The 26712-nt window shown below is 47.5% G+C and overlaps 10 protein-coding genes across 10 annotated transcripts; 7 read left to right on the top strand and 3 right to left on the bottom strand.

Moving 5' to 3' along the window:
• Window positions 1-1519: 1519 nt before the first annotated feature.
• BDV27DRAFT_152698 (uncharacterized protein) lies at window positions 1520-1894 on the top strand (the record flags this gene model as incomplete). The annotated part of the gene is made up of 1 exon (XM_032071623.1): window positions 1520-1894. The coding sequence occupies one exon, from the start codon at window positions 1520-1522 to the stop codon at window positions 1892-1894; it is 375 nt and encodes a 124-aa protein (XP_031932898.1).
• A 227-nt stretch (window positions 1895-2121) lies between these two features.
• BDV27DRAFT_109193 (Zn(II)2Cys6 transcription factor domain-containing protein) lies at window positions 2122-3805 on the bottom strand. Its single transcript, XM_032064481.1, has 2 exons — window positions 3695-3805; window positions 2122-3551 (listed from the first exon to the last, which is right to left on the bottom strand). The coding sequence occupies exons 1-2, from the start codon at window positions 3749-3751 to the stop codon at window positions 2202-2204; spliced, it is 1407 nt and encodes a 468-aa protein (XP_031932899.1). The 5' UTR covers window positions 3752-3805; the 3' UTR covers window positions 2122-2201.
• A 510-nt stretch (window positions 3806-4315) lies between these two features.
• On the bottom strand, window positions 4316-6926 carry BDV27DRAFT_172013 (bifunctional terpene synthase/polyprenyl synthetase family protein; the record flags this gene model as incomplete). The annotated part of the gene is made up of 9 exons (XM_032075750.1): window positions 4316-4633; window positions 4690-4771; window positions 4832-4892; window positions 4956-5221; window positions 5296-5404; window positions 5492-6156; window positions 6212-6459; window positions 6531-6577; window positions 6647-6926. The coding sequence occupies 9 exons, from the start codon at window positions 6924-6926 to the stop codon at window positions 4316-4318; spliced, it is 2076 nt and encodes a 691-aa protein (XP_031932900.1).
• Window positions 6927-7737: 811 nt separating this feature from the next.
• BDV27DRAFT_172014 (SEC14 family lipid-binding protein) lies at window positions 7738-8942 on the top strand (the record flags this gene model as incomplete). Its single annotated transcript, XM_032075751.1, has 4 exons — window positions 7738-7890; window positions 7945-8086; window positions 8143-8526; window positions 8580-8942. The coding sequence occupies exons 1-4, from the start codon at window positions 7754-7756 to the stop codon at window positions 8940-8942; spliced, it is 1026 nt and encodes a 341-aa protein (XP_031932901.1). The 5' UTR covers window positions 7738-7753.
• Window positions 8943-9245: 303 nt separating this feature from the next.
• On the bottom strand, window positions 9246-12203 carry BDV27DRAFT_172018 (ATP-binding protein). Its single transcript, XM_032075752.1, has 7 exons — window positions 11677-12203; window positions 11407-11606; window positions 11090-11353; window positions 10906-11000; window positions 10165-10850; window positions 10035-10103; window positions 9246-9987 (listed from the first exon to the last, which is right to left on the bottom strand). The coding sequence occupies exons 1-7, from the start codon at window positions 12140-12142 to the stop codon at window positions 9428-9430; spliced, it is 2340 nt and encodes a 779-aa protein (XP_031932902.1). The 5' UTR covers window positions 12143-12203; the 3' UTR covers window positions 9246-9427.
• A 2870-nt stretch (window positions 12204-15073) lies between these two features.
• BDV27DRAFT_172020 (major facilitator superfamily domain-containing protein) lies at window positions 15074-17014 on the top strand (the record flags this gene model as incomplete). Its single annotated transcript, XM_032075753.1, has 3 exons — window positions 15074-15345; window positions 15413-16026; window positions 16080-17014. 3 exons carry the CDS (start codon window positions 15074-15076, stop codon window positions 17012-17014), a joined length of 1821 nt encoding a protein of 606 aa, XP_031932903.1.
• A 787-nt stretch (window positions 17015-17801) lies between these two features.
• BDV27DRAFT_120235 (Ras-GEF domain-containing protein) lies at window positions 17802-19619 on the top strand. Its single transcript, XM_032065056.1, has 3 exons — window positions 17802-18823; window positions 18885-19101; window positions 19233-19619. Exons 1-3 carry the CDS (start codon window positions 17963-17965, stop codon window positions 19568-19570), a joined length of 1416 nt encoding a protein of 471 aa, XP_031932904.1. The 5' UTR covers window positions 17802-17962; the 3' UTR covers window positions 19571-19619.
• A 1367-nt stretch (window positions 19620-20986) lies between these two features.
• Window positions 20987-22098, top strand: BDV27DRAFT_120237 (uncharacterized protein). Its single transcript, XM_032065057.1, has 3 exons — window positions 20987-21194; window positions 21249-21488; window positions 21551-22098. Exons 1-3 carry the CDS (start codon window positions 21065-21067, stop codon window positions 21964-21966), a joined length of 786 nt encoding a protein of 261 aa, XP_031932905.1. The 5' UTR covers window positions 20987-21064; the 3' UTR covers window positions 21967-22098.
• A 744-nt stretch (window positions 22099-22842) lies between these two features.
• Window positions 22843-24862, top strand: BDV27DRAFT_172021 (putative acyl-CoA oxidase; the record flags this gene model as incomplete). Its single annotated transcript, XM_032075754.1, has 5 exons — window positions 22843-22999; window positions 23047-23245; window positions 23298-23417; window positions 23676-24148; window positions 24426-24862. 5 exons carry the CDS (start codon window positions 22843-22845, stop codon window positions 24860-24862), a joined length of 1386 nt encoding a protein of 461 aa, XP_031932906.1.
• Window positions 24863-25496: 634 nt separating this feature from the next.
• Window positions 25497-26287, top strand: BDV27DRAFT_152705 (uncharacterized protein; the record flags this gene model as incomplete). The annotated part of the gene is made up of 2 exons (XM_032071624.1): window positions 25497-25886; window positions 25949-26287. 2 exons carry the CDS (start codon window positions 25497-25499, stop codon window positions 26285-26287), a joined length of 729 nt encoding a protein of 242 aa, XP_031932907.1.
• Between the last annotated feature and the right edge of the window lie 425 nt (window positions 26288-26712).

Genomic DNA, 26712 nt, shown 5'->3' on the forward strand with positions numbered 1-26712 from the left:
ATTCAGCTTCTTCTTGTCGCTTATAACTCTTGGTTTTACCTTGGGTGAACCAATTCCTAAACAGGCTCTCTCGCAAAGACAGACAGACGACAACAGCCCCAGCTTTTCAACTTGTGATACTTATAAAGAGCAGATGAGCAGATTACAAACGGAAGTAAGTATATAGGAAGGCAGCGGTGACTTCACCTTACTAAAATATATGTCAGAGAGACGCAGCAAGAAGTGCATACTATAGTTCAGGAGGTCCCAAAGCATTGAGCGAGATAAACCATCTCAATAGGGAGATTGTTAAGCTAAGTCAAAACAAGTAGGTGTTATGTAACTCCTTTTAATGATACTGTAGCTGATGATTACAGACCTGCGGGTTGTTAAACACCAGAATTCAGATTTTTAGCCTGCGGTTGTCGACAAGGCGCTTGCTTGGCTGGACATTCACAATTAGGCTCTAACTGGTCAAAGGACTATTTGATTAGTTGACCACCTTGCTTATGTTAAGTAGCTTCCGTATGAAAAAAAAAAAAAAAAAAAAAACTTTCCACCAAATATCTAGACAAGGAGTGACCTCGTAGTGCCCTTTTTCACTTCGCTGCGATGCCCCTGTTTTTTTAGTTAGCAAAGATCTTGCATTTCCAGTATATAGAACTAGAATCAATGGATATTAGTGAACTACTCAGAGCCTAAATAAACCACCAGTGTGAACTCTAACCTTGTATGTCTAGTCTCAGACTAATGATAGTTAGTGATGTATAATTGTGTCAGGCTAACAATTAGTTTATTCATATTGTAAGACCCTACAGGGGAGAAGTACAGAATAGTGTCACACAATACGAGGCGACTAACGTTGGGCCGAAGGAGTAGATATGCCGACGGCCGGAGTGGAAAGCTGGGAAGAAGTCCCATATTGTGTATGGCTATACTCGAGTGAATGTTGAGGAGCAATGATGCGGTAGGAAAAACCTTCATCAATTATCGAGTCAAGCCATTTGTAGGAAGGAAACACCAAATTAACTATATGCCACGATCATATGACGTATGAACCTGTAGTCTTAATGAGCTGTTTAGCTAGTTATTAGCTCATTCAAGGGTATACCTGACACTGCTCCGGGACCTCGTCAAGACAAAATCACCAGGAGAGAGTCACAGCGGCTGTTAGGCTCTTTTTTAGTCCTTAATATCCGTTCGGCTCGGCCGAAGAGTCGGGAAGCCACCGATAAAATAGGGTTGGCATCTTCCCAGACGTGCAAATTCTATACCCTATACAAAGTCCCGACTAAGTTATGGAAACTTTTTGCAATCATCATCAGTGCTTGGCGACTAAGTCCATTCCATACTACGTGTACTAATCACTAGCTATGATACAACCATCCATGACCATGACCTTAGCTTCCAGACCAATACATGTCGTTTACGTGAGAGGCACAGGAATGATAAGACGGCCGTGGTGAAAGAGGTCGCAACGAACTCAGCGAATGGTAAAAGTTCAAAGAACAAGAAAAGGAGAAATTCTCCTTCAGATTCAATGATCATTCAGCATCGGGCTAATGTTGCCTCTGGCGAGGTGATGATATCTCTCGAGTATAGCTTAGCTCACAAGCAAGGCACGCTGAGAAAGAAGACGCCTAAGCCCACGATTGTTGTATTGGGGGGGCTGAATAGTGGTAAGCCGATTGCAGTCAAATGGGAGATTAAGCTTCCTTGTGGTCAAGCTCCCCACAAGCAGGATGAGGATGCAGATGGCGAGAATTGGGCTTGTGCGGCTCTTACCGGGCCAGCAGGCATGGCTTTCGCTGTTATCTCGACGGCAAACCCAATAAATACTAGCACCGAGGGGTTTCCTGAGTCTACACATAAGAATGTGGAGTTTCTCAAACTAGCCAAGATTCTGAAGGGGTAGTGAGACCGACTGCCATATGGATTCGGTCGATAAGCCATCTGTTCCAGGGAAGCCTTGCTAAATGTTGCCGTGGCATGTGGAGTGCGACTGAATTTACTATTGCTACAAAGCCGTCCTCCATATCTTTATACACGGCCCCAGATAGAGAGAAAAAAAAATAATTCGTGTAAGGGCCGTGTGCTAATAATAACATTATGAACAATAGTATCAAGATGGAAGAACTATTAGGTAGTCGGCTGGTGATAAGGTATAATCCAAATAAAGCCAATACTATCATACCTGCTACAATATAAGTAAACATCCTAGATCATGCACGAATCCCCAACATCCCCATCGACATCGCAATACGATCCATCCAATCCTCATTCCCACTCGGATGAATCTGATACGAATCCCGCAGATACTCCGGATCAAACCGAACCTGCCACTCCGGTGCATCCGCATCCAAGGCACTCCACGGATTCGGCGACTGCAAACCAGGCATCTCAGGATCATCCCAAGGCTCTGTCACATAGTGCCGCCGAAAGAGGTCCGCGCGGAGTAAGACATGCAATTGACTTAACAGAGAAATACCCAATCGCATACCATACAGCGAAGACTGCGCGAACGGATCGACAAAGTCCCAGGGGATGGGGCCGACGAAACTTTGCCAATGTAGAATAGATGCCTGGCGCTGATGAACGAGCGCACACTGAAGCTCTGATTGAAGCTCATTCAGTCGATGCCGGCCGAACTCAATTTCTTGCATTAGACTTGCCCTGGCCTCCGGGTTATCAGCTTTTATCAACCTTTGTGTCTCGACTAGCCACCCGGGACAGGAGGCAATCTCTATAAATGCTCGATCGACAATGAGTCCCAGTTCACTTCGTTTCGGGCTCTGGCTTTCCATATCGGCTAACTCGCTCAGAAATGCCCTCCATTGTGGCTCGCCGAGAAAGCAGTGTTCCCCACGGATCAGAGCATCGGCGACCAAAAACGCTCGACAGGATTTTAACAATGTCAATCCAAACCCAGATCGATGGACGTCTTGTCCCCGCATCTGGATCATCGTCGCCAGTCCGCGCGTATGCGTCAGCCATGACGCTCCCGTAATGCCATCCACCATCTCATACATAGTCAATAGGATCCCAGAAGCAAGGGCCTCCTCCGTAGTAGCGAACTTCGGATGCTGGATAACCCCAGCCAGATAGTTCAAAGCTCGGCTATACATATGTCGACTACAAGTAACCTTGTTCATATCATTATACTTCCGACCAATGAAAACTGTCGCCAGTGCACGGTACGCCCAGACCAACGCCTGGGGCGCAGTCAGGAGCGGGCGTCTCGCATAGTCGATCCAGTTGACTTCAACCCGCTTGCCACAGGAGGCGAACTGGGCGGGGAAACTGGTTAGTAGGAACGTGCAGAAGACCTCCTTCTGTTGGAGGTCTAGGGCCGCAGCCGCTAGGTTCGGCTCTACCCGTTCGTCGATGCTTTGGCGCGCTCGGACCAGGGCAGCTTCTCTGTGGGGGGGTTGGGGTTGGCTGCGGCCGTTATGCTGCTGGCCTTTTTGGATGGAGCCTTTGGTTTGGTGCATGAATTTCCACCGTTTTTCGTAGCCAGGGCAGTCGAGATTGCGCTTGGTGCATTGGTTGCAGAATGGTTGGGTTAGGTCGCACTGTAGGTTTTTGGACTCTATATTAGAGGAGGTGCTTGCTTCCTGCATGGACGAGACGTAGATCCTCGTGGTTCTATTGCAGCGGGGATCTGGACCCCTACTGGCTATCATAGAGAGTTGACTGGATGAAAGCTGAGACTAACCTTAACCCGTCTGCGCAAGCATGTCCGACATGCATTACTTTTCGGAACTCCAACCATGGTATATTACTCTATCCGGAACGACGATCGGGTGCTGTGTATGCGGAGTTGACGATGTGTCGCTGGTGTCAGCTCGAAGAGGAAACATGCTGAGAATACGACCGTGCATGTGGGCCCCTGACAGGGTCTTTTCACTGCCCAGACCAAGTCTGCCCGATTGAGCATGGATTGGCATCGAAATCACTTTGTCGAGGTTATTTCACTCTCGATAGGGTTAGTGGATGCTGTTTCTATCGCGGGATTGGTCGAGAATACGAGGCCCACTTTATTGAGCGAGTAGACGGGTGCATAGAGGAGTCTAATTTACTCTATGGAATATGGGAATACAATTTAAGGCAATAGAGAAAAGAGCTTTATTGTGTGGTATGGATGATGGAAAAGGTGGGAGTAAAGAAGAATCAGGTCACTTCGTGTCGTTGATTTATGTCTGCGGTTGGATATGCACGTGTTCAAGAATATATATTTCTAGCCCTCGACACCTCCATAATAATTACCAACAAAAAGCTATCATACAATCTCATAACCCAACTCTATATAATATATTAAAGCCCAATCAAAAATTCCTCAAACTCGTAGTCGAGTCACCAATAATCGTAGCACCCAGTTCGAGCACTTTGTCTTCTGTTCCAGGGACCCAATCTCACCCATGATATCCTTCATCAACTTTTCCAGTATCGAGTGCGTATGCTCCATGCTCCCAGCCTGTTTCAGCTGTTCCAGAACACATTGTTTCAGGGGCAGACTCATGCCTTCGGTGTTTCGCGATTCTCGCAGGATACCACGCAGACGGAAGTTTTGCGGCTGCGTAGTGAGCGCATGAACTAATGGGAAGGAATATTTGCCCTCGTCGAGGTCTTCGCAGAATCCTTTCTGCGTCGTATACTGTTATACACATGTCAGTTGAGTCGGGAAGATGTTAAGGATTGGTAAATTCTCACATCCTCTGTTAGATTCTTATAATCGTCGCGGATCTGGAAGTATTGACCCAGTAGGCTGACGAGCGAGTCAAGCGTGATAGTGCTACGGAGGAGGGGTTAGCTTAAGATCTATATTCTTTGAAATAACTGGAATGGGCCCTACCTGTTGTGATGTGACGATGCCTTTTCCGTCATCAGCCGAGCGAGTAAGCGAAATAGACCGCCTGTTTCTACAAGGAAATAACCATCAGTACGCGATCATAAACGCATAATGCAAAATGACATACTTTGGCTAATCATCTCGAGGTACTCATCCTGCGATGGACACTCGCCTTGCCGAGTCCAGTACAGGTCGAAGCTCTGACCGATGAAAAGGTTCCGCATCTCTTCCACAAAAACCTCCATGCAACTCGGATTGTCAAGCTGTCGTACTTGGTCCATCGCCTGTATTAGTAGGTAATTGGCTGAATTGATGGTTTGGCCCTGTCCGAATATTGTATGGGCTGCTGGTTGCCCACGGCGGAGTGGCGATGAGTCTTCGATATCGTCTAGCCTATATTGCAAGTAATTATCAGTGGCGAGGAGTCTTTTGAAGCCATTGCTGGCATGATGAATGTACCGACTCACATGAGAGAAGCGTTATGAAGTGTTTCTGCGATGGATTTGACGCGATTTACGACATCGCTCGGAAGGATCAGCCATACATTCATCGCATCAACAAATGCTTCTCGGACACCTTTTGATGGAAGGGACCGAATGTAGTCAGCGGGACCTAAGAGGTGCTAAATACCAGATTGTGTCAGACCCTTCTTCAAGTACGTACTATGATAGATCGCCATGCGCCCTACCTCTGTGCCCAGCTGCTCCTGCTTAGGTAGTTCAGCCTCCTCTGCGAATGAATCAATAGATGATACAGACGACCTTTTCGAGGAATTATCATCGGCAGTCCACACGGGCGACTTCTCGGACCCGGATGTATTCGACTCTCGCTCTTGATCAACAGGGTGACTTAATACATCCGTTGCCTTTTCAGAGGACATTTCATCCTCCAGAAGATGGCCTGCCTTCTCGCAAAGTTCGGGGTGGTACCTTGGGCAACGCAAACTCCAGGCTATGTTACCAGGAATCTGGTACGCCAACGCTCGCAAGTAAGTGTGTAGCTTGGTAGCGTTGCGTCCTTCGCCCAGAATAAATTCCTCAACACGCCTTTGGTATTCTTCCTCATACTGGTTTGTAACCTCCCGCACTAGTCTCTTCGCCGTTGCAATATCGACATTGTTCCACTGCATAAACAGCCAGACGGCGTTCGTCATGCCACCTTCGTCGGAGTCTCTCTCCTGGAATTCCTTCCACTCGACGTCGAATGAGAAGTAGTCGTTCGCTAAACCTAGCGCCGCATAACAATGTTTGACAATGGGGGCAACTGTCTTGATCTCTTCCTCTGTCAACAGGATGCCCATGCCAAAACGCATCAATGTATCGACAAAGCTAAAGGTTGTCAGAGATCAAACACGCGACAAACTCGACGAACGTTTATACTTACGGTGCCCCGGTGTCAATGATTCGGTAGTCCACATATTCCTCCATATTACTGAACGGCTTTGCTTTATCGTGCTTCGCAGTTGTCGCGATCATCGTTTTCCAAGCGTCAAGAACAACTTCTGCACACACTGGATCAATGGAGAGGAGTTCAAGCATCATCTTGGACTGAATCTGTTTCGTTCCTGACACCGATCGTACGGTGCGGTACTCCGTTTCGTCGAGGCCAATATTATCTGCATGCGTGTTCAACTGTGTTTTGGGTTGTCGTTAGGCTCGAGCTTCATTTGGCTGTACAATCATGTTGTCCCATGTATGCTTACCGTTGCTTTGGCAGATGACTCAACGACATTATCATACAAGAAGGCATCTATAGAGAACCGAGATTCAGTATTAGCATAATGTACACTCCAATGTCTTACAGGAAAATGGCCCATACACTCGAAGATATAACTAATGATTGCAAGTCTCTCTGGCTTGCACAGCGGTAGGACCACAGAGCCGAAATGCCCTTCGTAAGGATTGCAGCTTCCCCATCTCTCGATCGGACCGATATACTTGACCCAGTCTGCCCGGCATTGGAGGGATCCTAGGTTTGCTTTCTCCTCGTACTTGTGCTGGCGCATGGCATAGTGATGACAGAAGCCTTCAATATCCGGCGCCGAGCGCTCAACACGATACGACGTGTCGTCCTCAAAGTTCGAGAGTGTTTGTTCCATTATTGCAGTTCGATATTCGTTGGAGACCCATGGCTTCCGAAGGTCGATCTTATTATGGCGCTCTTAAATATGAACTCATCTAGCAAGTTGCCAGACAATTTGCACTTTCATTACATGATGTCGTAGTCGCTCGTCAACTTGATGAAATTGACCGGATGGATGAGCCGCCCTATAATCCCACCATTCTGGGTCCGAAATCTAACCCAGGGAAGCGGCTCAAGCATAGTGAATTCGACCTTGTTTTGGACGAACCTAGTTGAGCCAAAACCTGGTTGAGATTGTCGATCCTCTGCACAATATCTCGAAATGTCGGTTGTGAGTGGCTCGTTGAGTGGATCTACACCGGGAACACGAACCACGGCTCTCAATCTGCCAAAGCCTTGGCCCACCCAGTCCCACCAGTTCGGTTTAATGGTTCGGCAGAGAATGTTGCGGAAAAAGACGCCGCCCGATATTGATCACAGTTTGACGTCAAGGTTGAGGGTGGTCTGCGCCGGTCTTGGCGTGCGCATTTGACATCCTACCAAGGCTGGACGGTCACCATGCCTCTCTGCCGCCGCATGGAAACAAGGACAATGATCATTCTTGAACCTAGTCTTCGCAATGGCTGGGGCTGTGAGAAAGGAAGTTCTACCCTGTCTCCACAGTACTCACTTCCTCCACGCCCCAGCTAACGTCATACATTCCTCCACCGCTGAATGCAGACTTGATACAACTGGACCTTCCATGGCCTGCGCTGCCGTGGCCTAGTAATTGCTAATCGCAGTGTCCAAAACTTTCGTTAGAGTTGTACAGTCTTCAGCGCAACTTAGCGATATACTGCTACAATGGATTTAAGCAAAGAGGAGACAGAACGCTTCGCGACTTTCAATCGTATATGTACGGAACATGGGCTGTCGGAAAGACCTAGACGCCTAGACGCGGGAGACGTCCAGGATGGAATCAATGACGAAGTCACGTTACTGTAAGCTTCAGCTGAGTGATACGCCGGTACTTACGTTCGTATTAACCGAAGAAGCCGATTCTTTAAAGCAGGTCGTCTGAACCCCCATAGAGCTCTCCAGCAGCTCCAAGAGGCAACTAAGTTTCGTGAAGAACAATATGTCCTTTCTCTGTATATGACCATCCATGTAGATGACTTTGAACATACGCGCAAGTTTGTTAGTCCGGCACTGTTCCTATCTTGGCACGGTGAACTAACAAGGTTGAGCTGTAGTATCCCCATTGGACCGGCCGTCGAGACAAACGTGGATCACCAATCCTGATGGTAGATATGGCTCACTATGACCAGTCCGGAATAGCTGAATGGAGGAAGTCGCGGGAAATGTCCTGTTGCACTGACCCAACTGTCACCCCCAAAGATAGGCCGAACATGTCTCAACGGGCAATGGTGTTTCACGGTAGTCTGACCCGTTTCGTCCTGCCCCTTTGCTCGGCTATGGGTGACCGACCAAATCTGTCAACGCCCATCAGTAACGCGGTTTATATCGTTGACGCATCTGTGGTATGCGTAAAACAAGCGTGGAACCTGAAAGACTTTGCGCAGGAAGTCAGCTGGATACTGATGACATGCTACCCAGAAACTATTGAGCGTATCTTTGTAAGTGTATAAAGAGAGGTTGGAAAGGCATGTTCTAATGGGTTCTGGACTAGGTCTGCAACGTTCCGTCGTATTTCTCTACAATATGGAATATCTTCAAGAAATGGGTGGATCCTGTTACAGCAGCCAAAGTGGTGGTCTTGAAGCAATCAGAGGTCTATCCGACTCTGGAGAGCTTTATTGACAAAGAGAATATTCCGACGAAATTCGGAGGTGGCTTTGCGTTCCAGAATGGAATGCTCCCAGACCTGGATCATGGCATTCGTCAGCGCCTGCAATGGACTACACCAAGACAATGCATACCACCTGGTCCTGTTAAGTGGGTTCAGGCTGATGGTGGCAAGAGAATCGCAGTTGCCACTGGGAGTATGGACATGAGCGTACCAAGAAATGTTGAAATTGCAGCGCTGTTATGAAATTGGGAAAGGGGGTGAATCAGATAACGTATCTAATCCTCAACGCATGATCATACTTTCCAGGCTGGAATGGCCAAAGTGTTATTCAGGCTACTTCTGTATCAGAGGCAAAACGGTCTCCACCGTCCGTGAGGTGGCTCATATCACAGCGCAAGCTCTTTCTCTATCACTCTTTCTGCTCCAATCCCCCAAGGACGATTTTACCCCAAGCAAAACGAAGTAATGTGAGTTCATAATATAGAGAGTCTATATAACTAAGTACTGTGTGGCTTTGTGATAGACATGGATCAAAAACCTCATATCAGGAACAGCGAGCGATATCAATTGAGATATGACGTTGACGGGTCACTGTAGTATGTGTTTCAAAGGCCTTGAATTAAGTGTACCCAGCTCACAGCGCTACCATATATGCGAAAGCACAATAAATAAAGCTAATGGATTGTATAGTCCCGAGATTCGTAAGAAACCGAAAAGACCATCCCTCATTAAATCGTGCCAAGTCTGGGCGTCTGAGACTCCATGACATCAAGGACCATCATTATCAGATCAAAAGAGATTTCCTGCCCCTTATCAGCCGCCAAAGCCTTACACAATCCAAACACATTCTTGATCTGGCGTCCGTTAAGCTCGTGCTGTGCAAGCTGATGGTATTCCTGCTCAGACAACTGAAGACCACCAATATGCACTCCAAAGTTCTGCCATATTTTCCCGCGGGCCGCGACACCCAGGTTTGCGTATTTCAGAGTCATGTGGATACGGGAATGGAACGCATCGTCAATGTTCTTGACTCGGTTGGTGGTCAGAATTAGAATACCTTGGTAGTACTCTAACAATCGAAGGAAGACTGCAACCAGCGCATTATGTGCGATGTCTTTGGTGGATCGTTCTTCCATGAAGACGTCAGCCTCGTCAAGGAGTAGTACAGCGCGGAAGGCTTTCGCAATGTCGAGGGCACGGGTTAGGTGCTGTTCGAGGTCTTGGGAATGAGCACCCAATTCACCAGATGTAACTGTATACAGTGGTCGCTGGCTATACTCGGCAACAGCTATTGGGGGTCAGTCTAGGTTCTTGTAACTGAGTATTAGAAATCACCTTCGGCCGTCATTGTTTTTCCTACCCCAGGAGGGCCATGTAGTAGCACGATAAGACCTTTTCCCTTGCCTAAAAGGGTTAGCTATATTAGCAGTGTCTTCACACCAGTCAAAGAAGCTAGGGGACGAACCTTTAGTAAAGTCGTCAAAGTCCACGCCATTGACGTGGCTCTTCACCATAACACGCACCATTTCCTTTGTAGGCCCTGGGAGGACTAGCTGGTGAAAGAGCTGCTGGTTGAACACGATGTCTTCGAGGTCATCAATGCTCACAGTGAGACTCCTTTTGTCCTCGAAGGAGAATGCCGGAATTTTATCGGTACACAGCATGAGATGCTCCTCGGTCAGCTGACCATCAATAATTTCACGCTCGATATCGTGTACCCTGATCGAGCACGAGCCAAGACGTTTCATAGCAGCAGTATCTATCATCACCCGGCGGAGTTTGTTCTGCGATGCATCTCTGTGGGCTTTGAAATGCTGGCCTTTCAAAGCCGCAAACCGCCGGCCTCGAGCCACCAAATCGCCGACAACGTGGGGGTGGTTTGGGTGATATTTCAATGGGAATACATCAAGGTCAGACAAATACCGAATGCCTGGGAATTCCCAAATTACGAATTCCACCCTCCTCGTCCCAAAGTCATGACCGTCGCAATCGATATACAATGCCTTGATATGGACATATTGTTTTCCATATTCATTGGTTCTGTTGTCAGCGCTGAGGACTCGGTATGCTCGTGGTATATCCGCATTTCCATCAACAATAATGTCCTTGGGAAAGAATGCTTCTCGCAAGATCCTAAACGTAGTGGTTCCTCTGGAGGCCCTCTATTGATATGAGCCCATCAAATATGTTGAAAGAGATCGCTTACTTGGGAAACATGTGCTCAATATCACTAATAGCCGACGCGTATTCCTCCTCGACAAGTTGCAACAGCACATTCGTGTGCTTGACGCAGAGCTCTCCCTTCTTTTCAGCAAGATCTCTGATCAAGTTCCTCTAAGTAGCTATTTAGCTAACTGCATGGTCAACTTGTTCACGTGTTCCGTGCTTACCCATCGAAAAACCCCGTCGTTCGGCCACGGTAAGGAAGACTCCACGTCTAGAGTTGCTCTTTCATCGCTGAGTGCATTATATAACACCTGAAACAACAATGGGCTCTTTATATCGATGAAATTTTCGCTCCATGAGGGGTTCCACATGTTAAACACGCGTCTTAGTACCAACACCCACTTACCATACTTGTCGCTTGACAACCTCCTGTCTTCTTCGACAGCATCTCTCGTGGAATCATAAGGGAGGAAGACGCGTTTGTGGGCCTTTTTGTCATATACCTAGAGCCAACATGCGTGCTTAGCATTGATGCGCTCACGGAGATTGAGCACGCTCCATGTACTAAAGGGGGCGGTCTCACATCGTCAATCTTGCATAGCGAAACCTCCATATCCTCTGGTGCCACAGGCTGAGGACCAGTCTCTTTTTGTGTGTCTCCTGCGGTGTTCTCTGCAGTTTGGCTAGGCTCGGGCTCTGGTTCAGGTTCGGGCTGGGGCTCAGGTTCAATAGGTTCAGGCTCTTGAATAAAGCCCGTGTTAGCATGTTGACCAGCCAAGTTTCACTTATATAAGGATACCAATGGACTTACTCTCGGAGCCAGTGAAACATGTACACTCATTCACTGGAGCGTCCTTCTGACGAGAACAATCCCGAGCTTGTCGGATCTCTTCGTTAACGATCTCGGAGTATATGCCAGTAATTGACGATAGGACGGAGTTGAGAAGGCCTCTAGTGGCCTCCTCTCCACCAAGGGAAGTGACAGTACTATTATCGATGGTCGACTTGGCTGTGAATGCTAGGTGATTGTCGGGGTTTGCCGCCGAAGTCTCACTGAGGGGACACTGAAGCTCGGCTGAGAACTCCATGACTCGGTTGTTTTCACCAATTTCTGGAGCACTCTGAACATTTTGCGCCACGGATTCTGTAACCGCAGTGTGCGCGACAGTCTCAGTTTGAGTATCTTCGTGCTCGTTGAGGGCATCAACGGTCTGCACTACTTGCAACTTCACTTCATCGTTGCGTGGGGTGTTTTCAATTGCAAGGGTCGCTTCCATTTTGTTCTTGTGGTGAGGAAATGTCAATCTTTTTTCTTTTTTTTTTTTTCTCTTTGTTTTTTCTCTTGTAAAAGTGACTCGGATGAAACCCAATCAGGAAGCACACAGAGATAATATAGAATTAAGGACGTCCTGGGAAAACCAAAGATACTGGTGATGAATAGCGTTTCAAACAGTCAGGCTCTCATGATATTTATCTCTAATGACTGCGATAAACATCAATAAGATAGTATATCGGTCCAGATTGTAGCTAGCAGGCAGCTCCTTGTGGTGCCTAAGGGTGTATAGTGTGGTCACCAATAAGACGCATTCCTACATGCCACCTGCCGCAGCTGCATCGTGGACACTGGCCAGGGAGTCAATCAAACTGAAAAGTCCAAGGAAAGCAACTGCAAGGGGATTTCCGGTCGCATTGTATCCTTAGAGTCGCTCTAACACAGCAATGACTTACCTGATCGAGCCTCATTCTATTCCAGGCAGTACTGGAGCAGCCTATCCCTTGGATACCTCACATAGTGTCGTACTTCTATGAAGGGATTTATGCACATTAGAATATCATCTGCTGACTAGAGCAACAACCTATGAGCTCAAGGATCTTTATGGAGTAATATTGCGAGGTTTTTATTTTTCTAGGCAAGACTGTCGCCTACCAGATGGATAACAATATGCGCGAATCTACCACCATTATCGTTTCTTTCCTGGTTGAACAACCACACACACCTCACCTAAGCCTTAGGCAGCAACAAATAAAATCGAACCTTTTATTCCCAACATTCACAGTACATGAGAATCAGCCTCTTCGAGTATGCAGGTGACTAGTCATAGTCGAACATTGCCGAATGCGGCTTCCATTCGGCATTTGATCAGCACAGCTGAGGCAAAATAGCGAGCTTAGCGCACGTCCATGACTAGGCAATCTTGCTTGCAGCCTTTCATTGGTTGAATAGTATTTGTTCCGGGCTTTGGTATATTTATTTTTATTTATTTATTTCGTTCTTTCTTTCTTTCTTCTCTATCAAATCAGTAAAGCATGAGCCACAGATGTGGCTAGTGTCGAGTTTGAGCGCACAATCACCAACCTGTACCCTCTTAGTACTTGAAACATGGATTTTGCAGAGTTCAAAGTGTGTTCGATGTAGATTAAGGTTGGATATGCATGTTGGTAGATGGTACACTACATGAATAGTCTCTTTCTTCCACAGCAACAACTGACTAACATACGGAGTGCTCTAAAATATATAAAAGTAGAACCTGTGAACCATGTTAACATTCAGAGGACGAATAAACCCGATCACACCAGAAGAGATGGGGAAGAGCAATATTTCTCTAGGGATATCATGGAGTTATGAGGAAATTTCCAGCTTAAGTTTCTTGTTCTGTTTTGCTAACATTATTTAAATCAGATGAAGCGCGCCGAGCGCGACCAACGTATACGGACGAGTTCGGCGGAAACTTCCGACTTCCGACAGAAACCATACTGGTTAGCAGAAAAAAAAAAAAAAAAAAAACCAAGAAAAAGAAACTGGAAAATCGAGAGAGAAGAAATGCCTCAAGTAGTTTGTAGGCTCAAGACCTATTTCTCTTTTGAACCTAAAGTGGACATGTTCTAACATGATAATATTAATGTCACGATGTTTGTAGAAATGGTACTTGTCATTGGTGGAACAGTATGATCAATTCTAGTACTATGAGTATATACTGACTCTCCAGGGAAGAATCTACGACATTAACATATGTAGAGTGACCCTCTCACAATAATAAACCACTTGAGTAGTATTTTTTCTGTTCCTCTTCCCTTCGCAAGTGCTGGAGATACCCATAGTGAGAGGAAGTATTAGAGGAAGGATGCCCTTGGCAAGTGGGATGAATTGTAGGATCGAATGTCAGATCCCTGTGAACTCTATTCAGAATGATTTCTTTTTCTCTTGAACTGCTCGTGGGGGTGCGATGCTTCGATCTGGTCCTGCAACGCGAGTCAGGGCATCCTAACCCTATGGATATGCTGAAAATATGTGGTCAGAGGACCTCAATTATTTTGTTCCCTTTTCTTACAGCAAGACGATCAACGCAGTGCACAGATACAATTCAAGTGTTCTCACATGTCGGTCTACTAGTCTACAAGGTTAAGGACTTTAATTAAGAAATTAATGGCGTAAAGCCACGAGGGGCAGGAGGGGCCCGCATGTAATATCGATTGTGCCTGTCAGATTTTAGTGGCTAATATCACACTATACTAAATTTTTTTTTTATCTCGCTTCTTCCCCCTTGACCTCCTTATTCCCGAGAGCACCCGTGACTAATTTCCCTTCTCAGCAATGGAGGCCGATACTCCTTGATTAGCTCGATCATAGCTGGAAGACTTCCCACATGACGTTATACCAGTCAAGAGCCCCTCCGACTGCGCTTGAATTATCTTCCTGGCCGATTTGGACGTGGTGACGGTAGTCGCGTGGGATGGGCCACACAAGAAGCGAAGTCGGATGGAGACCAGCAATAGCAAGTGGATTTTTATTAGTCAATGTGCGCGTTCAGCTGGAGGAACTAAGCCTCGCACGCCGTCGATCACTATCTTATTGGGATGAGGCCCCACCAATGAAAGCGACATTTATCTGATCCGAAACCTAACCCTGGTTATCTGATCAAACCTGATTCAACCCCACGGCTGCCGTCATTGGGTGATGGGCTGTCTGTCTAGAGAACTTTGATCTCCATCGGGAAGCGCGTCTTGCGGTAATAATTTGACCAGATCACCATTGCTTTTTGTACACCGATGGGCAGATCGTATCTCTCTAGACTAGTTATGTAGAAAAGAGTTGCGACCCCCCGGTCGTTCGTTCTTGTAGCCAGCCATCTGCCCCATCGCACCACCCAGGAATTATAGTTCACTGCTCGAGTTCACATCGAGGTGTACAGCACTTTACCGTCTACGCCATGGCGGGCCCCAATATTGTGCGAGGCCGGAACGATATGCAGTTGGCCCAGAGTATTGTCGGTGCGGATTTTAAAGACCTCAAGTACGAGGTCAGTGTGCCATCGGCGAACAACAGCCCCAATCCCGATGCGATCAGTCTGGAAAGCCCACAGAAACAACCCTTTCGGAGACCGTCCGAGGAGGTCACCCAAGGCGCACAACTGGGTATTCGAAAGGCTGAAGCAGCCGCATTGGCCTGGAGTAAGAAGACTGCTTATCTGACCTACGCTTTGTAAGTCACATAGTGCTGCCTTTTACCTTCTGTTTCCGTTTTTGTTACTAACATGTCGACTTGAAAGAGTCTGGCTCGGTTTCTTTATGCTTGCCCTACAGTCCGCCGTCAGTACCAATGTTATCCACAACGCATTCGCCCACTTCGAAGAAGCGCCCGCCGTGAGTACGTCCAGCATCGTTGCGAGTGTCGTCAGCGGGGTAGTTAGACTTCCTGCTGCAAAGCTCCTGAATATCTGGGGGCGCCCAGAAGGCCTTTCGCTGTTCCTCGCCGTTTACCTCCTTGGGTTAATCATTCTGGCCGCTTGCAACAGCCCGAGCTCCTTTGCCGTCGGCTATGTCTTGTACTGGGTTGGATACGACGCCATTTTCTTGATCCTTGATGTGTTCATGGCTGATACATCTGGACTACGCAATCGAGCCTTTGCATTCGGCTTCGCCAGTACGCCTTTCATCTGTACAGCCTTCACAGGCCCCATCGCCGCTCAGTCTTTTGTCAATCACTCAACATGGCGCTGGGCTTATGGAACCTTTGCCATCGCGCAGGTGTTTGTTTTCCTTCCTCTGATTGCCGTGTTCAAATTCTACCAGCGCAAAGCCGAGAAGATGTTCATCTTTGTGCGGGAGCCGAGCGGTCGCACATGGAAGCAGTCCGTCATCTTTTGGCTGAATGAATTTGATGGTATGCATTAGCTGCTATGATTGACGGACCGAGCTAACTATGACTTTCTATAGTGGTCGGCACCCTCCTCCTCACCGCCGCCTTCCTGTTGGTCCTCCTCCCCTTCAGCTTGCAATCCTACGGCCGAGCCGAGTATAACAGTCCGACATTCATCGTCATGGTCGTGGTCGGTGTCCTTCTCTTTTTCGTATTCGCTGCCTGGGAACGATACGGCACTGCAACGCCTTTCATCCAGTACGCATTGTTCAAGGACCGGAGCGTTCTCGGAGCCTGTGTCGTGGCGGCCAGCCTTTTCTTTAGTTACTATGCGTGGGAGCTCTACTTCTATAACTTCTGCATGGTCGTCTACGGGCTCAGCGTTAGCATGACGGGATATGTCGGACAGATTTATAATGTTGGGTCATGCTTTTGGTCGGCAGTGTTCGGAGTCGTGGTATACGTCACGAAGCAGTTCAAATATAGTTGTTTATGCTTCGGCCTCCCACTCGTCATGCTGGGCGCCGGTCTGATGATTCATTTCCGGTCAGCCGGTGGAAACATTGGATACATCGTGATGTGTCAGATCTTCATCGCGTTCGGTGGTGGAACACTTGTCATCGGTCAAGACATGGCCGTTATGGCCGCTTCCGACCGTGAAGGCGTTCCAATGATGCTGTCGATGATTGGTCTGTTCTCCAGCTTAGGTGGTGCGATCGGCAACGCGGCCTCGGCTGCCATTTTCTCCAACACCTTCCCGTCTGCACTCCGGGATGCTCTCCCTGCCGAGAGCAAGTCGCAATACATGGATATTTACCTCGGAGGTTACCTCAAACAACTCGAATACCCTGTTGGGTCGGAGATTCGAGACGCCGTCAACCAGGCCTACGGGGCTTACATGAAATATGGGTGTATTGCAGCCGTGGCGGTCATGGCCGTCGGGCTTCCGGCCATTGCCATGTGGAGGAACTACAGGGTTGACAAGAAGCAGAACAAGGGGGCCATGATGTGATGGGCTTTTTCTTTGTCTTTTTTTTTTTTTTTTTACTTTGTGATTTTGGTTACGTTTATACCCCTATACCCCTGTGCCATTTTTTTTATCATTGTATTTGCTTTTCTTTGTCTTCTTCACGTGTATATCATATGGGTGGATAGGGAGGCTATTTGATTATTTACAAATTATCAAACCATATATTTAATCATTTAGACACAATTTACAACTTCAATCACTTTTGAACCTAATTTTCCCATACATGACTGTTATTGTAGATCCCAAATCAAGTTACACCGAGGGGTTCGTCCGAGAAAAGGTACCGACGAAGCGGAACCCGAAATCTCAACGACCTTGACACTCGAGTTGCCCCTCCATGGCAATGAAAGTGAACTACCGAGTTGACAGGCCGGGCATCAACTGCTCCGGAATCACAATTCTATCCCAACTAGGGTCGTTAAACGCGTCATTGGCGGCTTGGCGGGGATACTGAATGGTGGGAATAGGGCAGCAAAGAACCCACCGGGGAGGGACATGCATCGAACCATCGGGGGACAGACGACAGGCGACAGGCGACAGGCTAGCCAGACAGATTTTGTCCGTGCAAAAGGAATAAATAAAATAGCTCATGTGGGGTGGAGTCCCAAAACGTAGGTAGTATCCGAAGAGCCAGTCAACCAGCAGTTGATCGTCTCGGCGATAAGATTGATAACTGATTTTAGGGCGAAGTCGGACCCGTTAGGCTAAAGTTACTGACTGTACTTTTTCCGCCGATGACATGCCACCTTGTTTAATTTTGGTCCGCTTTGGTTGATTTACTGTTTCTTTGGGTCTGTTAGGGCGGTTGATTTAATTGTTCCTTTTTCGTTGTTAAGTTTTGGCTACGACACTTGCCCCAGCTCTGCTAATGAAGCCCACGGCGCCCGTGAAACCCGTGTTTTCTTTCCTGAGAGGTCGCGTGCGAGCATCATGCATGAGGCTACCTTACCGGTACGCTCCAGGACACAGTCTGTGTCTACTGATGCCCCTTGGTTTCTGAAATTGGATCATGAGGATGAGGTGGTCTACGAAACAACCGACCGGCCAGTGCTGAAGAGTGGTAGCTTGACTGGACTCGTGGAACAATTGACGCGCCATGACCGACTGGACCTTACGTTCAACGAGACCTTCCTGATCACTTATCCCACCTTTGTATCCGCTTCGGACCTCTTCGATGCCCTCCTCCAGCGATTCCACGTCGATCCACCGGGTCAATTGACTCAATCCGAAATGCAGCTGTGGGCCCAGCACAAACAAAAGGCAATTCGTCTTCGAGTCGTCAATATTCTGAAGACATGGCTGGAACGTTTCTGGATGGAGCCATGTGAAGAAGTGACAACGGAATTTCTCAAAAAGATGCACTCTCAGATCAAGAGTTCAGCGGATATAATGGAGACACCCACTGCCCCGCAATTGATAACTGCCATCGATCAGCGAATACAAGGCCAAGAGATCACGAAACGCCTCGCTACGCCCCCGAATTCCAACATTCCCAAACCGATCACTCCGAAGAATATGAAAAAGCTGAAGATATTAGACCTCGATCCTACCGAACTCGCCCGCCAGCTGACGATCATCGAATTTAACCACCACGCCCGAATCCGACCTAATGAATGCCTCAGCCAGAAATGGAAGAAACGGCGGTCTAATAGCACGGAGCCGTCGACAGGTGTCAATGCCATGATTCTGCATTCGAATCGACTAGCTAATTACGTGGGCGAGCTTGTGTTGGCTCAGGATGAGTTGAAGAAGAGAGTGTCGATGATCAAGCTGTTTGTGCAGGCGGCTGATGTAAGTTCTTGTTCTGTGAGTGTGTGTGTGTGTGTGCTCTGTCTAATATGAGGCTTGTTAGGTATGTCGTTCGATCAAAAATTATGCTACTTTGATGTCGATTGTGTCTGGTCTTGGGCAGTCGCCTGTCTTTCGACTCCGGCAGACATGGGGTCTTGTCAATCCGCGTATTCGGAGCCTGCTTGAGGAGCTACGGGATTTAATGTCGAGTGAGAAGAATTGGGCCAAGTATCGGGAGGCGTTGCGGCAGACTAGTCCACCTTGTGTTCCTTTTTTAGGTATGTATTTGCATAGACTTCCTCCTGTATATCCTCTCCCCCCTCACCCCTTTTTTTGTTTTTTCGTTTCCTTTTCTTTTAATTGTTATTATTACTACTACCTTGATTGTACTCTACTGACAAAGAAATAGGAATCTATCTCACAGACCTAACCTTCATCGACGACGGCATCCCCGACCTCACCCAATCAGGCATGATCAACTTCGCCAAACGCATCAAAGTAGCAGAAGTCCTACAAGACATCCAACAGTATCAAAACATGCCCTACAATCTACAACCCGTACCTGAAATCCAAGATTTCCTGGTTAGGAACCTCAGAGCCACAAAGGATGTGAGCGACATGTATGACCGAAGTCTTCAGTTAGAGCCGCGCATGGCGAACGAGGAGATTGTCGTGAGACGTGGGGCTCATACGGCGACGGGTAGTAATATGAGCTCGGTGATTATTGCTAGTATGGCTATGCGGTGATACTGGGGCATTTTATACTGCGTATTACTTCGATGTGGAGGTTAATCTCGTCTTGTTTTTTTTTTTTTTTATGATACCTTGTTTTTGTTTGTTTCTTTCTTTACCTTTCCTTACGATGATGATGTTACGATAGCACGGCTTTATGGTAATGTATATAAAAAGGTGCATTCAATCTTTCGGTTTAGAAGTAATAGGATACAAGCATAGATAGTAATTCTCACTAGTAGATGTGACTGAGTATCTTTGGTGTCAGCTGGGTAGTGTATGAGGTAGGTGTAGAGAGCCTTTAATCTTTATACCTGTGTCGTGGTGGACATGTCTTCATTCACTGTCTGTGGTCTCGGTCTCCAGATCGGACTTTCGGTCAGATTCACTCTCACTTTTCTCTGTAATTAATATTTAATAGTAATACCGGGGATTTCACGTGGGATCCAAGTTCCCATTCTGTAAATTGACACTGTGGATATAAGTTAGCCATTCCTCCATGATACTTGGTTTGGATATTTGTATTTCTGCTCAACAGTAAATGAACAGCGCTTGGGTTTGAGGCAGAATGTCCTCACCTGTGATAATGAGGCAATATATAGGTATCATACATACAATCTTGCCTTCTTGTATTCTCTATACATAGGAGTTACCTTCATTTCACAGTATTCCCTCTAAAGCTATGTATAGAGCTAACCATAAAAGGTTAGCATTAATATCAAGGAAGATATGCATTTGCATTAATGACTAAGCACCATTAATGAATTGTTAAGTCGATGCTGCCCTAATTGGGCGATTTCAAGCTACCTTGGGCTGTGGTATGTAACTCATCTCCGATTGTATTCGAGTCTTTTTCTTCCCTATATTCTGTGTGATGGACTTAGTTATAGCAAGTATTGAGATTTAGACGGAGTGCGGTGTGAGTGATGGACCATAGCTTTACCCTTTACTAGTAGATCTCTACCACATATGGCTGCTCATGGGTCATGTAAGGTGAATGTGAAGCGAATGTGGAGGGGACCCGACTTTCGAATCCATTCTAAGAGCTAGTAATATATTAAATTTGAATGCAATTGGTAGGTAGCTAGCATGGATGGGTCTCTGCTATATCATCTCTGAAGGATGAGTACTAGCTACAAGCTACTTGATTGGACGCAAGGCTGATTTGGGCCCAGTTACAGGAAACACACGATGTAGTGAGTGATTGTCTACTTTCGAGTTGTTATCACCATTACTGCCATCATCATATTTCCTGGAGTATCCCGTCCCATCGCCCGATGTCTAAAAGATCATTGGTACAGCATGCATGCGGATAGCGCCTCACCGACCAATAACAACGAGATTGTAACAATGCAACTGCCGACCCCACACCGGCGCTTAACCACGTCACCGTTGAACAAAGCAAATACATACCATAATTCAACCTTGTCCGTAGCTTCATCCCATATACCCTACCATTCTCCCCATAAACCCACAAGCCATACGGCACAGCTCAACTATACTCTCCCAATGTCCCACCTCCGCTCTACATACACTGGAGTAACAATCGACGCAGAGAAAACCCTCCTTTGCAGATGTGGCTATGCTATGAGGAGGTACACAGTCAAGGATATGGGGAGCCCATACCGAGGAGAACAATGTATATCTTTCCGTTCACTCTCACCTAACCAAACTTAAGACTGACGATGACCAGATCTCGCATGTAGAAGACACTCCAAAGACAAAGAGCACTGCAAGAGCTTGATATGGTTTAACGAAGCGTCTCAGGTAGAGGGACTTGTTCCTCGTCTGGCTGTTCCGCAGACTCCGAAGAAACAAACCGATATAAGGGAGTTTTTGACGCCACCGAAATCGTCATCATTGAAGAGGAAGCGGGTAAACATGGATCCTGGGAGCTTAGACGAGCTCCCCGGAGATGACATTGAGGATAGCGGTACGTTTGCATGTTTCATCGTATGTTGGGGATGGAGGAAGAAGAGGGTAACCTGTGTTTAGATTTGTCAGAAGAGACTCTCGACTCGCCATCTCGGAGTAGACAAAGACTGCTCAGAGGGGATGATTCGACGCCGGTAGCACGTTCGCTGTTTGTACAGGAGGGTATAAATACTGCGCGGCGTCGACCTCTTCGACGATTTGGAACTCCGCCTCATCGACTCGTGGAGACGAGCACACCACGAAACCTCGAAATTATCAGCTCTGGGCTGCTGACTCCGGGGTCAGGTGGCCGTGGGTATAGAAAGCGGTGGCTCGGCATGGAAGCACCGGCAACACCAACTAAGCAGAATCATATTTTTGCCTCTCCAGCATGCGTCGTGGATGATGATGTTAGTGATTCGGACTCATATGGCTGGGATGAGGAATTGGTTGCTGCCATGCTGGATAGCTCGGACCAGGTAGAGCCATTAGCATAAGCTCAGCTGAGGGCAGGACAAACGCATCGGGGTGAAAGGGTCTTAAATTGCTATTTTGGACATCCAGTTCGAGATAGGGTTCATGCGCAACAAATAGTGAAATGTAGAACATGACATGAACGTGCAACGCTCTTACAACACCAGTTGACATTTCCTGTCAAACAACGGACATTGGATAAGGCTACTCCTCCATTAGTGGCGCATTCTGAACTTTAACAGATGTTGCCGGTACTTAGACCATGATCTGTTTCGTTGTCAAATACCCGTGCCGCAGATCCTTCCCCATAAATCGCTTCTGTCACCTGTACCCTGTACTATGACGAGAGTGCACACCACTGGCTCCCGCGTGCTGATCGATAGCTGATGACTGATGGGTATGTGGAGGCCAGGCGGAGAATGAGAAGCATGTACAGTGATATAAACATAGTGACGCAGCTGTGATGTGCCGCCAAATAGAGACCGGACATCTCTTTGCCACCTCCACCGTGTGTGGCTTGATATTACAATTTTACTTTGAACCAGATAATCTCGGTTAGGATACTCTTTCCTGGTTCGGTGTGGATTGGCGCTTCTGCCTGTACGATCCGAGTACAACTATGACAATTGACATGTGCATGTCGCTGTGGTAGGACTCAAGGATGGGATAGAGGCTCTATATGTCATGCTTAGCTCGTAAATTCTGCCTATGCCGTGAAGAAATGCATTAGAACTACTTTTGCCGGTCAGTGTATGGCTATGCCGAGTGTTGTCCGTAGTGAGAAGCTTATACCATGTGACTTGAAGCTACCAGCAGCCTTTCATTTGTCTCTGTGCCAGTACAGAGTCTGTCAGACGGACGACTCTCTCTTGATAAATGCTTTCCACATGTCTATCGCGATGGCATCTAACGGAGACAGCTCTCACTTCCAAAGGCCCTTTGATTCCACAACCCTGCTCAGCTTAGATCTCTTCAAAGTCTCAACCGACGATGCAACCAGAGACGAGAAGATCGCCCTCGCATACCATCGAGCCCGCGCGATAGCAAGAGCCTACGGTACGTTCCCTGACCAATGTTCTGGCGCCGATTAATTTGGTATACAGCGTTCAAAATGGAAGATGTACTGTACCTGAGCGACAGATTCTGGCAGTTTCATCAGGACATGATCCATACTCTAGATTCGGCTGCTTTCAGTCTGTTGGCGACCCAGTACAATCTCTGTGTGGGGACTCTGGCTCCCTTTCTAAGACATAGAAAGGACCTTGAGTCTCTTATCGAACCACTACTCAACTTTGAGGTGTCGTAAGTGTCCTCTCCGACATGTGGGCCTCCATAATACGTTAACAGGTACCAGAGGACAGTTCCTTCTGACAGAGGTCGGACATGGTTTGGATGCTCAGGCCATCGAGACTGTGGCTACGTTGCTTCCCGATGGCGCTTTCGACCTTTATACACCGACTCCGGACGCAGCCAAGTAAGTAATCCCCGGGCTTGCTAGCAATGACCGGTGATTCACCTTTCAGGTTTATGCCAGCAACGTCCCCTATACCAGGCTTTCCCCGCGTCGGGATTGTTATCGCCAGATTGATTGTTGATGACAAGGATCATGGCGTCAGACCATTTCTCGTCTGGCTGAATGATGGTCATGAAATGTGTACAGGCATATACGCGAAGTAAATACCTTTTGAGCCCATGGAGTCTTCATGATCTAACCCTTGATGTGAACTTCCAGAGTCCTCCCGGGGCGAGCAGGATCCAAGCCACTCGACCATTGTATCACATCCTTCAAGCACGTCCGGCTCCCACACTCAGCCCTTCTCGGATCGCTCGATGCACTAAGAGACTCACGAAAGAGCTTCCGATCCGCCATCCATCGCGTCTACATTGGCACACTATCTCTATCCACAGTTCTCATATCGGCGTTGAAAAGATCCGTTTACGTAGCGGGAAAATACAGTTTCCGTCGATATATATGGGGACCCAGCCATCGCCCCCGGCCGATTATAGCATTCCGAACACAACAGCGTCCGATTGTTCATGCATTAGCTCAGATCTCTGTCTTCGATCCCTACGCACAGGAAAGCATCCAGCACTACATGGACCCGAAAATCCCATATATCGTGCGTCAGGGTATCGCTGCCGCTTTCAAAGCCGTTCTCACTCGCGCTACACAGGAAAGCTTGCATCACCTAGCCGAGCGCTGCGGTGCGCAGGGTCTGTTCGCGTATAACAACATCATTGATAACCAGATTGAAGCTCGTGGGAACTCTATCGCAGAGGGAGACACCCTGGCTCTTAGCATAAGTGACGTATATCTTGGACAAAAGGCGGGATTAATAGCTAACGTCTTGTGTAGGGCTAACCTCTGAGTTAATCCTAGGACGATATAGCATGCCACCACCACGTTATCCATTCTGTCTCCTGGCCATATTCGAAACTGGTCTGTTCCAGCATGCTCGAGATATCGTAAACTCGCGCGGAGGGGCTCACAGAATGGAGGAATTCAGCGCCCGTGTGCTTCCCCGATGTCAGACGCTGGTTGAGGCTGTCGGTCATCGGCTGGCATACGAGGCGGCCTTAGATGCTGGTGTGGCGTCGGAATTGCTTGATCTCTATGAGGCTGGTGTCGTGCTTCAACATTCTGGGTGGTTTGTGGAGAATTTGACACTGGATACTGAAACGCAGTTTAATATGGAAATGCAAGCAATGAACGGAATACTGCCTCGGCTTAAGGAGTTGTTGGATGCAACTGGTGCGGAGCCTTATTGTACGGCGCCCATCGTGTCTGATGAGGCTTGGACGGAGTTTACTCGCAGTCTTGAAGTCCATCAGGGTAATGCTCGAATGGATATCTGTGAGTATGACTCGGAACTAGCGGAGAGTGTTAGTATATTTGGGTTCCTTCGAGACAGTGGATAGGTTGATACTTTTGTAATTAAGCTTGTTGTTACTGTTGATGGCATGAGTATGTATCATAATATGAAGTCAAGTCTTTAATGTCGCCATCTCTGTGGCCGGTATGAAGGTCTGAGTCCTGTGAGTTCTTGCTTCCTCTCCTTTACTTTCTTTCTTCTCCCTGCAGTGCATGAGTGTAATACCCGTCCAGAAACTAGAGGTGGGTCTCAGTCCAAGCGTTGTCCACTTCCATCACCCTTAAAGCAAACGCAGGATGTCTACGTAAGCGTTCTAAAGATAGCAACATACTTTGACATAACAGAAGAGCTTCTCCAAGGGGCACTTACATCTTCAAACAGGTCACTCCTCTTCATTCTTTGTAGCCATTATATGTGTTCCCCTCAAATATCAAGGACTACTTATTTCTGTAAATGACAAAAATGAGACCTACTAATCAGAAACCCCACAACTACTAGATATAATACTGCATAGTATTTGCCGTGATCGATGAGTTGTTCCGTACGACACGACCAAGGACTGAGGACTGAGGACTGATTTTTTTCCCTTCTAACTGATCTCCCAGAAGTCCACTGTCAAGGGATTCACAATAGTCCAGCAAAGACCAACACCCCCAACAGAAAAAGAAAGAAAAAGGAAAATGACATCCCCAAAGAAAACCTTCTTCCTCACCCCAACCGGGGACTACCACCCCACCGGAGGTCCAAGGGAACATCATCCTCTCACCAGCAACCCAGCCGAAGCCCTAAATAGCACGATCTACGAGGCTCCAGCCCCCGAGACCCTCTTCCCGGTTAGTACTAAGATAGGCGTGACTTGGTCTGAAGAGGTGTGGCACTCGGGGACATATGGCTTATGGGGGGAATTCTTGTCTTTCTTGAGATTGGGACTGGGTTTGGGTTTTGTTGCTGGTGGTGGTGGTGTGTCTCATCGGTCGTCTGTGGAAGATATGTATTCGTTTGATGTGATCGAGACTAGGGAGTTTAGTCCCTCTCAGGAGTATTTGGTTCGCAATATGACGGCTCCTGCTGTGGGGAGGTTTTGCAGAAGAGTCGGTTCCGGAAACATTTGTATATGATTACTGGGTTAAAGGTGGTGCGTGGGGCGAAGGTTAAGTCTGTTGGGAGTCGAGGTTTGGGGATGGACTTTAGGGTTGGGGTGGACGGATCAGGGACTAGTGTGCCAGTGAAGATCGGGCTAGGGATGACGGGTGAACGGAAGGATGGGATTTGTCGTTCGTTTGAGGGCTCTTCTGACTTCATCTTTGCTTTTAGGCTGAGGAGGATTGTGGTCCATCGTTCTGGGCAGATTACCCATGTTGAGTATACGAAGCGAGCGATGTATGATGCCGATGGAGCGGGGAATGCGAATTCGCCTCTGCCGTTTGAGGTGAGTGGTTTAGCAAGCGAGGATGCATTTGCGGAGGATTAAAGCCCAAAACACCCCTTCATCGCGTTAAAGTAGGAGTCCCTTCGATGGATTGTATCAACGCAATCGCTAATATGCGCCGAGGTACGTTGGTTATCTTCCAGATTGCTCGAGACATCGATCCCAATATTTCGCCCATAATCAATCTTGAGTAAGATCTTGGCAAAGGAAAGCAGAGCGCGGTTCTCCCATTTGGAAGGCACGACAGCCAGTCGAAAGGAGTATGTTTGATGAAAATGATAGGCATTTCAACTGCATTTGAACATTCGTATTCGACGAATGAAATATGTATATAGTCTTGGAGTTCATGATGACATCAAAGAAGGCCAGGAGACAATATCCTAGTCTAACAGCAAGCTGTCGCGTCTCCTGTTTGCTATATACAAACGACGAGGGCGGCGATCCCACCGGTGAGAAAAGACATTTGG

Source organism: Aspergillus caelatus, assembly GCF_009193585.1.
Source record: "Aspergillus caelatus strain CBS 763.97 unplaced genomic scaffold BDV27scaffold_8, whole genome shotgun sequence".
Classification (NCBI taxonomy): domain Eukaryota; kingdom Fungi; phylum Ascomycota; class Eurotiomycetes; order Eurotiales; family Aspergillaceae; genus Aspergillus; species Aspergillus caelatus.

Bases quoted from the DNA above. Each gene is read 5' to 3' on its own strand.
- BDV27DRAFT_109193 (XM_032064481.1), bottom strand. From the start codon at position 3,751: ATGGTTGGAGTTCCGAAAAGTAATGCATGTCGGACATGCTTGCGCAGA. The intron at 3,552-3,694 runs GTTAGTCTCAGC...AAAAACCTACAG, and splicing joins GCTTGCGCAGACGGGTTAAG to TGCGACCTAACCCAACCATT.
- BDV27DRAFT_172018 (XM_032075752.1), bottom strand. From the start codon at position 12,142: ATGGAAGCGACCCTTGCAATTGAAAACACCCCACGCAACGATGAAGTG. The intron at 11,001-11,089 runs GTAAGCACGGAA...GCTGAAAAGAAG, and splicing joins ACGACGGGGTTTTTCGATGG to GGAGAGCTCTGCGTCAAGCA. The intron at 10,104-10,164 runs GTTCGTCCCCTA...TAACCCTTTTAG, and splicing joins CTTTGACGACTTTACTAAAG to GCAAGGGAAAAGGTCTTATC.
- BDV27DRAFT_120235 (XM_032065056.1), top strand. From the start codon at position 17,963: ATGCATGAGGCTACCTTACCGGTACGCTCCAGGACACAGTCTGTGTCT. The intron at 18,824-18,884 runs GTAAGTTCTTGT...GAGGCTTGTTAG, and splicing joins TGTTTGTGCAGGCGGCTGAT to GTATGTCGTTCGATCAAAAA. The intron at 19,102-19,232 runs GTATGTATTTGC...ACAAAGAAATAG, and splicing joins ACCTTGTGTTCCTTTTTTAG to GAATCTATCTCACAGACCTA.
- BDV27DRAFT_120237 (XM_032065057.1), top strand. From the start codon at position 21,065: ATGTCCCACCTCCGCTCTACATACACTGGAGTAACAATCGACGCAGAG. The intron at 21,195-21,248 runs GTATATCTTTCC...GACGATGACCAG, and splicing joins CCCATACCGAGGAGAACAAT to ATCTCGCATGTAGAAGACAC. The intron at 21,489-21,550 runs GTACGTTTGCAT...ACCTGTGTTTAG, and splicing joins AGATGACATTGAGGATAGCG to ATTTGTCAGAAGAGACTCTC.